We start from the raw sequence: 20,651 nt of genomic DNA, 5'->3' as shown, positions 1-20,651 counted from the left end.
TACTGTAACTACACTTAAATAAACTGTTACTACACCTAAATCCACCATTACTACACCTAAATCCACTGTTACTACACCTAAATCCACCGTTACTACACCTAAATCCACCATTACTACACCTAAATCCACCGTTACTACACCTAAATCCACCGTTACTACACTTACATCCACTGTTACTACACCTAAATCCACCGTTACTACACCTAAATCCACTGTTACTACACCTAAATCCACCGTTACTACACCTAAATCCACCGTTACTACACCTAAATCCACCGTTACTACACTTACATCCACCGTTACTACACCTAAATCCACCGTTACTACACCTAAATCCACTGTTACTACACCTAAATCCACCGTTACTACAACTAAATGCACTGTTACTACACCTAAATCCACTGTAACTACACTTAAATCCACCGTTACTACACCTAAATGCACTGTTACTACACTTACATCCACTGTTACTACAACTAAATGCACTGTTACTACACCTAAATCCACTGTTACTACACCTAAATCCACCGTTACTACACCTAAATGCACTGTTACTACACTTACATCCACTGTTACTACAACTAAATGCACTGTTACTACACTTACATCCACCGTTACTACACTTACATCCACCGTTACTACACTTACATCCACTGTTACTACACCTAAATCCACTGTTACTACACCTAAATCCACCGTTACTACACTTACATCCACCGTTACTACACCTAAATCCACCGTTACTACACTTACATCCACCCTTACTACACTTACATCCACCGTTACTACACCTAAATCCACCATTACTACACCTAAATCCACCATTACTACACTTACATCCACCATTACTACACTTACATCCACTGTTACTATAACTAAATCCACCGTTACTACACCTAAATCCACTGTTACTACACTTACATCCACTGTTACAACTAAATCCACTGTTACTACACTTACATCCACCGTTACTACACTTACATCCACCGTTACTACACCTAAATCCACCGTTACTACACTTACATCCACCGTTACTACACCTAAATCCACCGTTACTACACCTAAATCCACCGTTACTACACCTAAATCCACCAGTTTCTATACTTAACTATACTGTTACTACACCTAAATCCACTGTTACTACAACTAAATCCACTGTTACTACACTTACATCCACTGTTGCTACACCTAAATCCACTGTAACTACACTTAAATAAACTGTTACTACACCTGAATCCACTGTTACTACACCTAAATCCACCGATACTACACCTAAATCCACCGTTACTACACTTACATCCACTGTTACTACACCTAACTCCACTGTTACTACACTTAAATCCACTGTTACGACACCTAACTCCACCGATACTACACCTAACTCCACCGTTACTACACCTAAATCCACTGTTACTACACTTAAATCCACTGTTACTACACCTAAATCCACCGTTATTACACCTAAATCCATTGTTACTACACTTACATCCACTGTTACTACACCTAACTCCACTGTTACTACACTTACATCCACTGTTACTACACCTAAATCCACTGTTACTACACCTAAATCCACCGTTACTACACTTACATCCACCGTTACTACACCTAAATCCACCGTTACTACACCTAAATCCACCGTTAGTACACTTAAATCCACCGTTACTACACCTAAATCCACCAGTTACTACACTTACATCCACTGTTACTACACTTAAATCCACTGTTACTACACCTAAATCCACTGTTACTGCAACTAAATCCACTGTTACTACACCTAAATCCACTGTTACTACAACTAAATCCACTGTTACTACACTTACATCCACTGTTACTACGCCTAAATCCACCATTACTACACCTAAATCTACTGTAACTACACTTAAATAAACTGTTACTACACCTAAATCCACCATTACTACACCTAAATCCACTGTTACTACACCTAAATCCACCGTTACTACACCTAAATCCACCGTTACTACACTTACATCCACTGTTACTACACCTAAATCCACCGTTACTACACCTAAATCCACTGTTACTACACCTAAATCCACTGTTACTACACTTACATCCACCGTTACTACAACTAAATGCACTGTTACTACACCTAAATCCACTGTAACTACACTTAAATAAACTGTTATTACACCTAAATCCACTGTTACTACACCTAAATCCACCGTTACTACACCTAAATGCACTGTTACTACACTTACATCCACTGTTACTACAACTAAATGCACTGTTACTACACTTACATCCACCGTTACTACACTTACATCCACCGTTACTACACTTACATCCACTGTTACTACACCTAAATCCACTGTTACTACACCTAAATCCACCGTTACTACACTTACATCCACCGTTACTACACCTAAATCCACCGTTACTACACTTACATCCACCCTTACTACACTTACATCCACCGTTACTACACCTAAATCCACCATTACTACACCTAAATCCACCATTACTACACTTACATCCACCATTACTACACTTACATCCACTGTTACTATAACTAAATCCACCGTTACTACACCTAAATCCACTGTTACTACACTTACATCCACTGTTACAACTAAATCCACTGTTACTACACTTACATCCACCGTTACTACACTTACATCCACCGTTACTACACCTAAATCCACCGTTACTACACTTACATCCACCGTTACTACACCTAAATCCACCGTTACTACACCTAAATCCACCGTTACTACACCTAAATCCACCAGTTTCTATACTTAACTATACTGTTACTACACCTAAATCCACTGTTACTACAACTAAATCCACTGTTACTACACTTACATCCACTGTTGCTACACCTAAATCCACTGTAACTACACTTAAATAAACTGTTACTACACCTGAATCCACTGTTACTACACCTAAATCCACCGATACTACACCTAAATCCACCGTTACTACACTTACATCCACCGTTACTACACCTAACTCCACTGTTACTACACTTAAATCCACTGTTACGACACCTAACTCCACCGATACTACACCTAACTCCACCGTTACTACACCTAAATCCACTGTTACTACACTTAAATCCACTGTTACTACACTTAAATCCACTGTTACTACACTTATATCCACTGTTACTACACCTAAATCCACTGTTACTACACTTACATCCACCGTTACTACACTTACATCCACCGTTACTACACTTACATCCACTGTTACTACACCTAAATCCACTGTTACTACACCTAAATCCACCGTTACTACACTTACATCCACCGTTACTACACCTAAATCCACCGTTACTACACTTACATCCACCCTTACTACACTTACATCCACCGTTACTACACCTAAATCCACCATTACTACACCTAAATCCACCATTACTACACTTACATCCACCATTACTACACTTACATCCACTGTTACTATAACTAAATCCACCATTACTACACCTAAATCCACTGTTACTACACTTACATCCACTGTTACTACACTTACATCCACCGTTACTACACCTAAATCCACCGTTACTACACTTACATCCACCGTTACTACACCTAAATCCACCGTTACTACACTTACATCCACCGTTACTACACCTAAATCCACCGTTACTACACCTAAATCCACCGTTACTACACCTAAATCCACCAGTTTCTATACTTAACTATACTGTTACTACACCTAAATCCACTGTTACTACAACTAAATCCACTGTTACTACACTTACATCCACTGTTGCTACACCTAAATCCACTGTAACTACACTTAAATAAACTGTTACTACACCTGAATCCACTGTTACTACACCTAAATCCACCGATACTACACCTAAATCCACCGTTACTACACTTACATCCACCGTTACTACACCTAACTCCACTGTTACTACACTTAAATCCACTGTTACGACACCTAACTCCACCGATACTACACCTAACTCCACCGTTACTACACCTAAATCCACTGTTACTACACCTAAATCCACTGTTACTACACTTAAATCCACTGTTACTACACTTACATCCACTGTTACTACACCTAAATCCACTGTTACTACACCTAAATCCACTGTTACTACACTTACATCCACTGTTACTACACCTAAATCCACTGTTACTACAACTAAATCCACTGTTACTACACCTAAATCCACTGTTACTACAACTAAATCCACTGTTACTACACTTACATCCACTGTTACTACACCTAAATCCACTGTTACTACACTTACATCCACTGTTACTACACTTACATCCACCGTTACTACACCTAAATCCACCAGTTTCTATACTTAAATCCACTGTTACTACAACTAAATCCACTGTTACTACACTTACATCCACTGTTGCTACACCTAAATCCACTGTAACTACACTTAAATAAACTGTTACTACACCTAAATCCACTGTTACTACACCTAAATCCACTGTTACTACACTTACATCCACCATTACTACACTTATATCCACTGTTACTACACCTAAATCCACCGTTACTACACTTACATCCACCGTTACTACACCTAAATCCACCGTTACTACACCTAAATCCACTGTTACTACACCTAAATCCACCGTTACTACACCTAAATCCACCGTTACTACACCTAAATCCACCAGTTTCTATACTTAAATCCACTGTTACTACACCTAAATCCACTGTTACTACACTTACATCCACTGTTACTACACCTAAATCCACCGTTACTACACTTACATCCACCGTTACTACACCTAAATCCACCGTTACTACACCTAAATCCACCAGTTTCTATACTTAAATCCACTGTTACTACACCTAAATCCACTGTTACTACAACTAAATCCACTGTTACTACACCTAAATCCACTGTAACTACACTTAAATAAACTGTTACTACACCTAAATCCACCGTTACTAAACCTAAATCCACTGTTACTACACTTAAATTCACTGTTACGACACCTAACTCCACTGATACTACACCTAAATCCACCGTTACTACACTTACATCCACCGTTACTACACCTAACTCCACTGTTACTACACTTAAATCCACTGTTACGACACCTAACTCCACCGATACTACACCTAACTCCACCGTTACTACACTTACATCCACTGTTACTACACTTACATTCACTGTTACTACACCTAAATCCACCGTTATTACACCTAAATCCATTGTTACTACACTTACATCCACTGTTACTACACCTAACTCCACTGTTACTACACTTACATCCACTGTTACTACACCTAAATCCATTGTTACTACACCTAAATCCACTGTTACTACACCTAAATCCACCGTTACTACACTTACATCCACCGTTACTACACCTAAATCCACCGTTACTACACCTAAATCCACCGTTAGTACACTTAAATCCACCGTTACTACACCTAAATCCACCAGTTACTACACTTACATCCACTGTTACTACACTTAAATCCACTGTTACTACACCTAAATCCACTGTTACTGCAACTAAATCCACTGTTACTACACCTAAATCCACTGTTACTACAACTAAATCCACTGTTACTACACTTACATCCACTGTTACTACGCCTAAATCCACCATTACTACACCTAAATCTACTGTAACTACACTTAAATAAACTGTTACTACACCTAAATCCACCATTACTACACCTAAATCCACTGTTACTACACCTAAATCCACCGTTACTACACCTAAATCCACCATTACTACACCTAAATCCACCGTTACTACACCTAAATCCACCGTTACTACACTTACATCCACTGTTACTACACCTAAATCCACCGTTACTACACCTAAATCCACTGTTACTACACCTAAATCCACCGTTACTACACCTAAATCCACCGTTACTACACCTAAATCCACCGTTACTACACTTACATCCACCGTTACTACACCTAAATCCACCGTTACTACACCTAAATCCACTGTTACTACACCTAAATCCACCGTTACTACAACTAAATGCACTGTTACTACACCTAAATCCACTGTAACTACACTTAAATCCACCGTTACTACACCTAAATGCACTGTTACTACACTTACATCCACTGTTACTACAACTAAATGCACTGTTACTACACCTAAATCCACTGTTACTACACCTAAATCCACCGTTACTACACCTAAATGCACTGTTACTACACTTACATCCACTGTTACTACAACTAAATGCACTGTTACTACACTTACATCCACCGTTACTACACTTACATCCACCGTTACTACACTTACATCCACTGTTACTACACCTAAATCCACTGTTACTACACCTAAATCCACCGTTACTACACTTACATCCACCGTTACTACACCTAAATCCACCGTTACTACACTTACATCCACCCTTACTACACTTACATCCACCGTTACTACACCTAAATCCACCATTACTACACCTAAATCCACCATTACTACACTTACATCCACCATTACTACACTTACATCCACTGTTACTATAACTAAATCCACCGTTACTACACCTAAATCCACTGTTACTACACTTACATCCACTGTTACAACTAAATCCACTGTTACTACACTTACATCCACCGTTACTACACTTACATCCACCGTTACTACACCTAAATCCACCGTTACTACACTTACATCCACCGTTACTACACCTAAATCCACCGTTACTACACCTAAATCCACCGTTACTACACCTAAATCCACCAGTTTCTATACTTAACTATACTGTTACTACACCTAAATCCACTGTTACTACAACTAAATCCACTGTTACTACACTTACATCCACTGTTGCTACACCTAAATCCACTGTAACTACACTTAAATAAACTGTTACTACACCTGAATCCACTGTTACTACACCTAAATCCACCGATACTACACCTAAATCCACCGTTACTACACTTACATCCACTGTTACTACACCTAACTCCACTGTTACTACACTTAAATCCACTGTTACGACACCTAACTCCACCGATACTACACCTAACTCCACCGTTACTACACCTAAATCCACTGTTACTACACTTAAATCCACTGTTACTACACCTAAATCCACCGTTATTACACCTAAATCCATTGTTACTACACTTACATCCACTGTTACTACACCTAACTCCACTGTTACTACACTTACATCCACTGTTACTACACCTAAATCCACTGTTACTACACCTAAATCCACCGTTACTACACTTACATCCACCGTTACTACACCTAAATCCACCGTTACTACACCTAAATCCACCGTTAGTACACTTAAATCCACCGTTACTACACCTAAATCCACCAGTTACTACACTTACATCCACTGTTACTACACTTAAATCCACTGTTACTACACCTAAATCCACTGTTACTGCAACTAAATCCACTGTTACTACACCTAAATCCACTGTTACTACAACTAAATCCACTGTTACTACACTTACATCCACTGTTACTACGCCTAAATCCACCATTACTACACCTAAATCTACTGTAACTACACTTAAATAAACTGTTACTACACCTAAATCCACCATTACTACACCTAAATCCACTGTTACTACACCTAAATCCACCGTTACTACACCTAAATCCACCGTTACTACACTTACATCCACTGTTACTACACCTAAATCCACCGTTACTACACCTAAATCCACTGTTACTACACCTAAATCCACTGTTACTACACTTACATCCACCGTTACTACAACTAAATGCACTGTTACTACACCTAAATCCACTGTAACTACACTTAAATAAACTGTTATTACACCTAAATCCACTGTTACTACACCTAAATCCACCGTTACTACACCTAAATGCACTGTTACTACACTTACATCCACTGTTACTACAACTAAATGCACTGTTACTACACTTACATCCACCGTTACTACACTTACATCCACCGTTACTACACTTACATCCACTGTTACTACACCTAAATCCACTGTTACTACACCTAAATCCACCGTTACTACACTTACATCCACCGTTACTACACCTAAATCCACCGTTACTACACTTACATCCACCCTTACTACACTTACATCCACCGTTACTACACCTAAATCCACCATTACTACACCTAAATCCACCATTACTACACTTACATCCACCATTACTACACTTACATCCACTGTTACTATAACTAAATCCACCGTTACTACACCTAAATCCACTGTTACTACACTTACATCCACTGTTACAACTAAATCCACTGTTACTACACTTACATCCACCGTTACTACACTTACATCCACCGTTACTACACCTAAATCCACCGTTACTACACTTACATCCACCGTTACTACACCTAAATCCACCGTTACTACACCTAAATCCACCGTTACTACACCTAAATCCACCAGTTTCTATACTTAACTATACTGTTACTACACCTAAATCCACTGTTACTACAACTAAATCCACTGTTACTACACTTACATCCACTGTTGCTACACCTAAATCCACTGTAACTACACTTAAATAAACTGTTACTACACCTGAATCCACTGTTACTACACCTAAATCCACCGATACTACACCTAAATCCACCGTTACTACACTTACATCCACCGTTACTACACCTAACTCCACTGTTACTACACTTAAATCCACTGTTACGACACCTAACTCCACCGATACTACACCTAACTCCACCGTTACTACACCTAAATCCACTGTTACTACACTTAAATCCACTGTTACTACACTTAAATCCACTGTTACTACACTTATATCCACTGTTACTACACCTAAATCCACTGTTACTACACTTACATCCACCGTTACTACACTTACATCCACCGTTACTACACTTACATCCACTGTTACTACACCTAAATCCACTGTTACTACACCTAAATCCACCGTTACTACACTTACATCCACCGTTACTACACCTAAATCCACCGTTACTACACTTACATCCACCCTTACTACACTTACATCCACCGTTACTACACCTAAATCCACCATTACTACACCTAAATCCACCATTACTACACTTACATCCACCATTACTACACTTACATCCACTGTTACTATAACTAAATCCACCGTTACTACACCTAAATCCACTGTTACTACACTTACATCCACTGTTACTACACTTACATCCACCGTTACTACACCTAAATCCACCGTTACTACACTTACATCCACCGTTACTACACCTAAATCCACCGTTACTACACTTACATCCACCGTTACTACACCTAAATCCACCGTTACTACACCTAAATCCACCGTTACTACACCTAAATCCACCAGTTTCTATACTTAACTATACTGTTACTACACCTAAATCCACTGTTACTACAACTAAATCCACTGTTACTACACTTACATCCACTGTTGCTACACCTAAATCCACTGTAACTACACTTAAATAAACTGTTACTACACCTGAATCCACTGTTACTACACCTAAATCCACCGATACTACACCTAAATCCACCGTTACTACACTTACATCCACCGTTACTACACCTAACTCCACTGTTACTACACTTAAATCCACTGTTACGACACCTAACTCCACCGATACTACACCTAACTCCACCGTTACTACACCTAAATCCACTGTTACTACACCTAAATCCACTGTTACTACACTTAAATCCACTGTTACTACACTTACATCCACTGTTACTACACCTAAATCCACTGTTACTACACCTAAATCCACTGTTACTACACTTACATCCACTGTTACTACACCTAAATCCACTGTTACTACAACTAAATCCACTGTTACTACACCTAAATCCACTGTTACTACAACTAAATCCACTGTTACTACACTTACATCCACTGTTACTACACCTAAATCCACTGTTACTACACTTACATCCACTGTTACTACACTTACATCCACCGTTACTACACCTAAATCCACCAGTTTCTATACTTAAATCCACTGTTACTACAACTAAATCCACTGTTACTACACTTACATCCACTGTTGCTACACCTAAATCCACTGTAACTACACTTAAATAAACTGTTACTACACCTAAATCCACTGTTACTACACCTAAATCCACTGTTACTACACTTACATCCACCATTACTACACTTATATCCACTGTTACTACACCTAAATCCACCGTTACTACACTTACATCCACCGTTACTACACCTAAATCCACCGTTACTACACCTAAATCCACTGTTACTACACCTAAATCCACCGTTACTACACCTAAATCCACCGTTACTACACCTAAATCCACCAGTTTCTATACTTAAATCCACTGTTACTACACCTAAATCCACTGTTACTACACTTACATCCACTGTTACTACACCTAAATCCACCGTTACTACACTTACATCCACCGTTACTACACCTAAATCCACCGTTACTACACCTAAATCCACCAGTTTCTATACTTAAATCCACTGTTACTACACCTAAATCCACTGTTACTACAACTAAATCCACTGTTACTACACCTAAATCCACTGTAACTACACTTAAATAAACTGTTACTACACCTAAATCCACCGTTACTAAACCTAAATCCACTGTTACTACACTTAAATTCACTGTTACGACACCTAACTCCACTGATACTACACCTAAATCCACCGTTACTACACTTACATCCACCGTTACTACACCTAACTCCACTGTTACTACACTTAAATCCACTGTTACGACACCTAACTCCACCGATACTACACCTAAATCCACCGTTACTACACTTACATCCACCGTTACTACACTTACATCCACCGTTACTACACCTAAATTCACCGTTACTACACTTACATCCACCCTTACTACACTTACATCCACCATTACTACACCTAAATCCACCGTTACTACAACTAAATCCACCGTTACTACACTTACATCCACCGTTACTACACCTAAATCCACCGTTACTACACCTAAATCCACCGTTAGTACACTTAAATCCACCGTTACTACACCTAAATCCACCGTTACTACACCTAAATCCACCAGTTACTACACTTACATCCACTGTTACTACACCTAAATCCACTGTTACTACACCTAAATCCACTGTTACTACACTTACATCCACTGTTACTACACCTAAATCCACTGTTACTACACTTACATCCACTGTTACTACACCTAAATCCACTGTTACTACAACTAAATCCACTGTTACTACACCTAAATCCACTGTTACTACAACTAAATCCACTGTTACTACACTTACATCCACTGTTACTACACCTAAATCCACTGTTACTACACCTAAATCCACTGTTACTACACTTACATCCACTGTTACTACACCTAAATCCACTGTTACTACAACTAAATCTACTGTTACTACACTTACATCCACTGTTACTACACCTAAATCCACTGTTACTACAACTAAATCCACTGTTACTACACTTACATCCACTGTTACTACACTTACATCCACTGTTACTACACTTAAATCCACTGTTACTACACCTAAATCCACTGTTACTACACCTAAATCCACAGTTACTACACCTAACTCCACCGTTACTACACCTAAATCCCCCGTTACTACACTTACATCCACCGTTACTACAACTAAACCACTGTTATTTCACCTTAAGCCACTGTTAATACACTTTTACAGTATTGTACACATGCCCTGCCATTTCACACTCATTGCCTAGTCACAGTTTAGTAATTGAATAAATGACAATTGGATTTAGGTGCTCACGATATTCCTAACAGATTTTTGACAACACACCTGTACCTGATAGAAGTGCATCACTGAGCTCATGATGTGGTTATGACTGCACGAGCTGTTATTTTATAGTCTGAAACGGTGTTTATTTACAGTGGTTGTTATGGTAAAGTGCTGCAGGTTTGTTCTAACTAGCTCACAGTTATCACTGTGGGTAGATTTTAAAGATGATTATCAAAACATCTAAATGGTTCAAAATAAACCGGCAAACACATCAACATGACTTTTAATTCAGTAATTTATTATTACAATCAAAAAGCCCGCATTCATTTAAAAATCGAAATTCCAAAACTGGACTCTCACTCTTACCCGCTCTGCCAGTTGAGGATGTGCTGGGGGCTGCAGGATGGTGTTGCTGCTGACTCACTGCATGGCGTTCCACTTCTCTGGCTATGTGGAGAGGCAGCTACACACACACACACACACACACACAGTTATTACATACTTATGCACTCGCAGAAACACAATAATACACTCTCAGTTTTGGACTCTATAAGAGATATTAACAGAAGTAAAGTGAGCCTTTCACTGACACTCCTGTATGACAGATCTTGGGATTAAATCCTGGAGTGTTTCAGTCAGCCAGAGGGCAATCCATTATCCCCAAAACACACACACACACACAGAGTGCAGACCACCCTGACAGCATCTCACTCCCTCACACAGAGGAATGCATTTAGCTAAACTTACACTAATATACACTACTGTCAACCTCAACATACTGACGAGAAGATATTAATCAAGATGCTCTGAATACAGCGAGAAGTGTGCGAGTGAAACAGAACATATGTGTAAGGTGACCAAAACATCTTTTATGGTATGTTACAGTATGTTATATTGTGTTTTTACTTTATTATATTGCTATATTATGTTATATTGTTATGTTACATTATGTTATGTTGCGTGATGTTACGTTCTTACGTTATGTTATCTTGTTATGTTAGGTTACATTATGCTATATTGTTATATTGTGTTATGTTACATTATGTTATGTTGCGTGATGTTACGTTCTTACGTTATGTTACATTATGCTCTATTGTTATATTGTGTTTTTACTTTATTATATTGCTATATTATGTTATGTTATATTGTTATGTTACATTATGTTATATTGTATTATGTCACGTGATGTTACGTTCTTACGTTATGTTATCTTGTTACATTATGTTACGTTATGCTATATTGTTATATTGTGTTATGTTACATTATGTTATGTTGTGTGATGTTACGTTCTTACATTATGTTATCTTGTTTTGTTATGTTACATTATGTTATGTTGTGTGATGTTGCGTGATGTTACGTTCTTACATTATGTTATCTTGTTTCGTTATGTTACATTATGTTATGTTGCGTGATGTTACGTTCTTACATTATGTTATCTTGTTTCGTTATGTTACATTATGTTATGTTGTGTGATGTTACGTTCTTACATTATGTTATCTTGTTTCGTTATGTTACATTATGTTATGTTGTGTGATGTTGCGTGATGTTACGTTCTTACGTTATGTTATCTTATGTCACATTATGCTATATTGTTATATTGTGTTATGTTACATTATGTTATGTTGTTTGATGTTACGTTCTTACGTTATGTTATCTTATTATGTTATGCTACACTGTTGTGTTATATGTTACATTATGTTACGTTATGTTATACTGTTAAGTTATGTTACAGTGTTATATTGTGTTCCTACATTATGTTACGTTATGTTTTGGCACATTATGTTATATTATGTTACGTTACGTTATGTAATATGATGTCACATTATGTTACGTTATGTTATATTGCATTCGTTTTATGTTATGTTATGTTATATAACGTTACATTATGTTATGTTACGCCATGTTATATAATGTAATGCGAAGGCCATCAATGAATTTTAAATTCAATTCAGAAAGATGACTGAATCTTACTCTAATTTTCATATTTATGTAATTTAAATTGAAAAAACAAAAACAAAAAACAAATCAACGACACAAGACTATTCAATCTACCTTATATTAACCTTCTAGTCATGTTACACAGGCCTATTCCTTAACTTTTTAGCCAAATGACCGTTGTTGCTAGATGTGCGACATGGGGCTGAATGACTGCAATTTATTAATGACTTATATTTAATTCCCCCTTTTAAAAACATTTTTCATCTTAAATCTAAAAGAACCAAAAAGAACACATCCTATCTGTGATATTACATTGAATATTTAACGCCTACCAAAGCAGGCATTTGAATCAAAAGTGATTTGGTGTGTTGGAGGGAAAATCTAGCTAAATATCAGTGCTAAAAAAATGATTAATGATTAAATTAAGAAATGAGTCTAAACCATTAAATGATATGGTTAAAGTGTGATTAACTTAATGGCGACACCATTCATGGTTTATAGAAAAGAAATGCACAGTTTATTGCTTTTCTCTGTGGCAGTATAAACCTACAAGCTGATTAATATTCGATGACTAAATGGTTGAATTGGAATACAGTTTTGAAGTGATTTGACAGCCATATCAAATATATTGTTCATTTTGGTACATGATGGTACATGCAATATGGAATAACACTAAGACATCATGCCATATGAATATAAAAAGCAATCTATATAGAAAGCGGGATGTCTCACCTGGTGAGCCCTTAGAGAGTGTGCCAACTCTCCCCGTGTTCGAACTGGTGTGCGTGAGCCGTGCGTGCTCTTTGAGTGATCCGGACGAACGCTGGTACCAGCACCGTAGCTCCTCAGACACGGCCGCTCTGTTCCCTCCTCCCTCCCTCCCTACAGACGGAGTCCTCACTATCTGAGACCTGGACGGTGTGAGCCTGGCACTGCCACTGGCACTGCCTCCCTCACCATCCTCCCCTGCTGACCCCCAGCCCTCCTTGTAGAGGCCACCGGCCGTGTATGAGTTGGACGTCTTAAACTGTGCTTTGACGCTGTAGTGGCCTTCTTGGTCACTCTCCAGGCTGCGGACCACCACAGCGCCCGGGCTGCTGCCTGTCGGGTACAGCGGATACTCCTTAATGCGGTACTGCGATGACGGCTGGCTCTGGCTGTTCAGGTAGACGCCCTGGTGAGCTGTTCCGGGTGTCCCGCCGTTCCGTGCGGCCAGGTTGGGCATGCTGCCTGAGCTCGAGTTGCCCAGGTGGCCGGCGGATTTGTGGCGCTGACGCTGACGTTGGCGTGCTCTAGAAGGTGAGTCCTCAGCTAGGGTGCGGTAGTTGGGGTTGGCACCTGCTGGTGGGCAGCAGTGCTCGGAGCTCGAGTGGCTGGTGCATGATGAGCAGTCATCTGGCACTACCGAGCCACTGCTTCCTGCCCGCTGTGGCCCTGACAGGAAGAGATCTGGGCTAAGCTCCGCCTCTGGTCCTGCCTCTAGGCTCAGCAACTTCCCCTGAGACTCCAGGCTGGAGCTCCGCCCACGGAAAGGCTGAGACAGGCTGAGAGAAACAGGTTCAAATATTAGTATGATCACTAAACAACTGTGTCACTTTGCAAATGTGTGTGTGTGTGTGTGTGTGTGTGTGTGCATGTGCATGTGTGTGTGTGTGTACCTGGCTGAATGGACGTAGCTCCTGGTCCTCAAGTCAGGAGTAGAGGGCATGCTGGATTGGCTGTTCCAATGAGGCAGCGTGCGCACTGGGCTGTTCTGCAAAGAGTTACTCCCTCCAGTCTCACAACTGCCTGTGCTGGGGAACCGCCTGTGACTGCTACACACACACACACACACACACACACAGAGCGTGAGAGAATAATAATTAAAAAAACAAACAACAGAGGATACCTGAAAATTCCTCAAAATTGAAATCCACTACCCAAAAAGGTTTTTTTTTTTTTTTTTAATTCATTTGCTGCCTGCAAATATTTCAGTCGATGAAAATATATTCACTCAGATTCCAAATAAACTCTTCATATGTACTCTAAACTGCATTTTCATGCTCATTTTATATACAATCTGGACCTAACGCGTGCACAAGAACCGAGCTTTAGTGCCGGTGTTACCATGACAACAAGGACACTGTGAAGACTGGAAGGACTTTTGCTTCTGAATAGAAGTCGGGTGCCCACTCTGCATATAAAGCATACATAGCGATATGCTACACTGTTGTGCTAGCGTGTCAGTGGAAAACGGTGTCTGATTGGTGCACACCTGGAGTGGGAGGAGCGTTTCTTCACTCTCTCATAGGGCTCGTCGAGTGAGCTCTCGCTCCACATGCGGGGTTTGATGGGAGATTTGTCGTAGTCGCTGCGCTGGTAGTGCAGGTGCCTGAGACCCTCCAGAGACTGAGGAGGAGGAGGCCTGCTGTGCGACGGAGGCCGAGGAGGAAGGCCTTTATGAGGGGAGGAGACCGGAGAAAAGGTGGGCGTCCCTGCTACCTGGGGGTCATCTGGGTAAAAAAGAAGAAAAGACAAAAAGAACATGAGCACGCAAGAACGCATGCAAGTGTGGTGTGTGCGCTGGAAGGCGGTTTTGGTTTTAACGTGCAGAACTATTACAACCGTAGCTACAGGAATGGAGCCGTGCTTTACTTCTACAGCATTCACTCCTCATGAACTTCTCCACATTGTGTAGTGTCACAACCTGGAACTGAAACGGGCCTGATTCAAAAGTCAGTGACGGGGTAAGGAGGCCGAGGGTAACGCGCAACATGATGCTACCGCCATCATGCTTCACTGAGGTGTGCTGACTCCAGCTTCAGCTTCAGCTGCTATGTAAATACAATACACGGTGTACTATTGCTAATGCTCCCTCTGTCTGTATGTTATTATATTCTCATTAATATTTAATTGTGTTGCAGTACTACATCCTTTAAGTTATTAATTAGGTTTTCGGGTCATTTTAGCAGGTTTTGACAGACAGGTGATAGGCTGTCCGACAGACGTGTGGATAATCGTATGGATATAAAGTGAAATTCAATACGCGCAGTATTGTTACTATGGAAACGTCCCATCAGGAGCCTGAATAAAAGCAGCATCCTGAGGTCAAGACTGCTCCATTAGAATGGCAGCATATGCTACTAGTTAGAGTTTATTAGCCAGGGTGTGTGTGTATGTATGTATGTATGTGTGTGTGTGTGTGTGTGTGTGTGTGTGTGTGTGTGACTCACCATCATCTAGCACCAGAGCGTCAGAAAGAGAGCTGTCCTCTGAGCCGATATTCGCCTCTGCAGACAGAAGAGAGACAGAAACACACATCACTCAAGACATTCCCACACACACACACACACACACACACACACACACACACGCTTCAAGCAGGCTGCTAATGATTAGGCTAACATGTCTTTATCCATGTAGCCTGGAGGAGAGCGCTCTTTATTTATGTGTGTGTGTGGATTAAATTAATTTCACACCCCGCCCCGACCCTAGCGGAGGTCACACACGCTGTTTTACAGCAACTGCACTTCCTGTTGCTCTCAGCAGCACAGATTTTCCACAGGGGGACGCTTTGTTAACTCACTTAATGAAGCTTCATAATCACAGAAAAGAGCTGCGAGAGCAACAACCCCACCTACACCCCAGCATATCGCTCTCTCTCTCTCTCTCTCACACACACTCTCTCTCTCTCTCTCACACACACACACATGCTCTCTCACACACACACACACATACACACAAACATTCTCTCTCTCTCTCTCACACACACACATATAAACTCTCTCTCTCTCTCTCACACACACACATACACACACACACAAACATTCTCTCTCTCTCACACACACGCACATAAACTCTCTCTCTCTCTCTCACACACACACACTCTCTCTCTCTCACACACACACATAAACTCTCCCTCTCATGCACACACACTCTCTCTCTCTCACACACTCTCTCTCTCTCTCACACACACATAAACTCTCTTTCTCTCACACACACACATAAACTCTCTCTCTCATGCACCCACACACTCTCTCTCTCACACACACACACTCTCTCTCTCTCTTACACACACACACTCTCTCTCACACACACAAACTCTCTCTCTCTCACACACACAAACTCTCTCTCTCACGCACACACACTCTCTCTCTCACGCACTCTCTCTCTCTCTTACACACACACACATAAACTCTCTCTCTCACACACACACACACTCTCTCGCTCTCTTACACACACACACTCTCTCTCTCACACACACACATAAACTCTCTCTCTCACACACATAAACTCTCTGTCTCTCTCTCTCACACACACAAACTCTCTCTCTCACGCACACACACTCTCTCACACACACTCTCTCTCTCTTACACACACACACACATAAACTCTCTCTCTCACACACATACACACACACACACACACACACACACACACATAAACACTCTCCCTCTCTCTCTCACGCACACACACTCTCTCTCTCACACACACACACATAAACTCTCTCTCACACACACACACACACACAAACACGTAAGAGTGTAGTGGCTGCCATCAACAGTGTAATTATCCCCTGTGTCCTTCTGTTCACTTCATATAGGAAAAGATGTCTCAGTCACCAAGACCAGCTGTTTAGCTTCTTATTAAATAAATAAATAAGGCCCGGTTTTACTAATAGGTGTCATATGCATCCATAAATCCGTGAACATGTGAAGGCAGTAGATATGTAGCTATGCATGATGCACTCTGAATTTGGACGCACGTGCATTTGGATACTACGTTTACCCATAATCCCCCATCGGGGTGTCCTGACACAGACGCGTAAATGTGCTTGAAAGCGAAAAAAACCTAAAAGAGATGAAGAGAACGTGACCAAATCCTTCGAAATCCTTCACAAACTGTACAAGCGTAGCTCATACAGAGCGCGTAAGGCTATGGTTATCATTTGTAATCATTGCTTTACGATTATTAAAACATAATCTGAAGTTTCATGCTGAAAAATCAAATCTGCCGATTTCTTTTTTAGGACTAAAGTGGGTGGTTTTGAACTGGATATCGATTCATTAGTAATGTGTGGATTTGTCTTCAGTCTTAGATGTGTGTGTGTGTGTGTGTGTGTGTGCATTTCCCGCACCCTCTATGATGAGCGAGGCTCGCTGCGTGGGTTTCTTGCCCGAGCGGATACGGTACTCGTTGATGCCGTTCTCGATGTCCTGCAGCTTCTTTAGTGCGTTCAGGTACGACGTCTTCCTCTGCTTCTTCAGCTTTTTACTGCTCACGTGAGGATCGCTGGCTAAACGCCGCGCTGCCTCTGTGATCTGAGACTGGATTGCAAACTCCCTCTCCAAACGCTCCAGCTCTTCCTCCTTACACACACACACACACACACACACAACCAGGTAAGAACACACATTAGCACATTCAAAACCACATAAAAGGCTGTCACGCAGGCCAAAAAACACACAATCCTTCAGATCACCCTCTAAACCCCATCCAAAATACACACCCAGAGTGACAACACCGCTGTAGTAACTGAGTGTTTCACATCACACACACACACACACACACACACACACACACACTCCTTGATGTCTACTATTGTTTTAAAGTGAAGTGAATTGCTATGATGAGACCCTGAGGCCAGCTACATTTTAACAGTCTCTTTCAACTCCCCTTACTCTCACACACACACACACACACACACACACACACACACACACACACACACTCATACACACATACAACCACCCACTCAAACACTCATTCACACACACGCCAAACTGGCTGGGTGGGACGGATGCCATTAAACTTTGTCCGCTGTCAATCACAGCAAAACTAGCCAATCACGGGCGTCTGAGAACTCAGATACGAGGAAGTGGGCGGATATCGCTTTCCTCCGAGTGTGCTAGTCCATGCCCATACTACTCATTTGGCTTGCACTCTACATCCACTTGCTATCACCACTTCCACTGACTCATGCCAGACTAGGAACTAGGACTATTTATGGAAACACACACACACACACACACACACACACACACACAGAGCTCTGGAACAACTGATTCAGGAAATATTTGTATAAAGGTCAGTTGTGCGAGTCCTCAAAGCATGTGTCGGGGAAATGGATGAGTCCTGACATGTTCAGAGGTCAAGGTTTATCTCACCTCTCCTTTGGGGAGGATCTTCTGTTCGTCCAGTTTGAAGGCCGTGCCGATTTTGCGCCGCACTGTAGGCGGCTCCTCTCCGGGGTCTAGAGGATATTCTTTAGGAAGCTTACCGGTCAGCTCCTGCACACAGACACAAAACACAGACACACTCATGTCTGAGAGTCTGGGCTGCACATATGTGCTGTGCTGTAAGTGTGCTGCTTTCCCCACTTCCAGGTTCCACTAGTTCCTGTTGGTACCAACTAATACAGCCAATAGAATAAAAGCACAGTTCTTGTTTTCTGATATCGGATGCTTTGTTAGTTTGTGTTTGAGTAAAGAGATGTGTGGTGGTGGAGCTGATAATGGGGTGTGTATGCGTAAGTGTAAGTGTGTGTGTGAGTGTGTGTATGTCTGACCGCTTCTCTAATGCAGATGCTCTTGAGCTCCTCTATCCTCTGCCTGAGTGTTTCTTCCAGAGCCTCCTGCCGAGCGCGCAGAGCTGCCAGCATGTCCTTCTTTGCCGTCTGAGAGCTGTCAGACTCCTGAGATCCTGCTCACACACACACACACACACACACACACACACACACACACACACACACGCACCACAAACATCAATAAGATGTTCTACACTGTGTTAAGATACATGTGTACGGGAAAAGAAAAGAAAGAACAATAAGGTATAAGTGTGACCTTTTCACACAAAGTGTGTGTGTGTATTTTCGGGGGTGGGAATGGGGTTGCTTGGGGGTGGGGGAGGGGTAGGATCGGTGGGGGGTGGGAACATACTGTGCGTGTGCATGAGCGTGTTTCCGGGTTGAGATGAAGGGCTTTGAAAGTACTCATTGTTGGCCGGTACATTGTTTTTGTGTGTGCGTGTGTGTGTGTGTGTGTGTGTTAGTAATTTCCAAGGAAGTGAGTGGAATATTCTGATAAAGTGGTTTAACAGC

General features: G+C 41.0%; 1 protein-coding gene across 1 annotated transcript in view; it reads right to left on the bottom strand.

Moving 5' to 3' along the window:
• frmd4a (FERM domain containing 4A) overlaps positions 1-20,651 on the bottom strand; it is a 109,415-nt gene that overhangs the window by 6,103 nt on the left and 82,661 nt on the right. The window contains exons 15-22 of the mRNA XM_053623519.1: positions 20,118-20,251; positions 19,717-19,839; positions 18,687-18,918; positions 16,783-16,839; positions 15,825-16,062; positions 15,229-15,384; positions 14,303-15,114; positions 11,999-12,095 (exon numbers count right to left, since the gene is read on the bottom strand). Of these exons, the coding sequence (XP_053479494.1) occupies positions 11,999-12,095; positions 14,303-15,114; positions 15,229-15,384; positions 15,825-16,062; positions 16,783-16,839; positions 18,687-18,918; positions 19,717-19,839; positions 20,118-20,251 (1,849 nt within the window). The remainder of the gene's footprint in view (positions 1-11,998; positions 12,096-14,302; positions 15,115-15,228; positions 15,385-15,824; positions 16,063-16,782; positions 16,840-18,686; positions 18,919-19,716; positions 19,840-20,117; positions 20,252-20,651) is intronic.

Source organism: Ictalurus furcatus, chromosome 4 (genome assembly GCF_023375685.1).
Source record: "Ictalurus furcatus strain D&B chromosome 4, Billie_1.0, whole genome shotgun sequence".
Taxonomy (NCBI): domain Eukaryota; kingdom Metazoa; phylum Chordata; class Actinopteri; order Siluriformes; family Ictaluridae; genus Ictalurus; species Ictalurus furcatus.
This window is presented reverse-complemented; position numbering and strand designations above follow the sequence as displayed.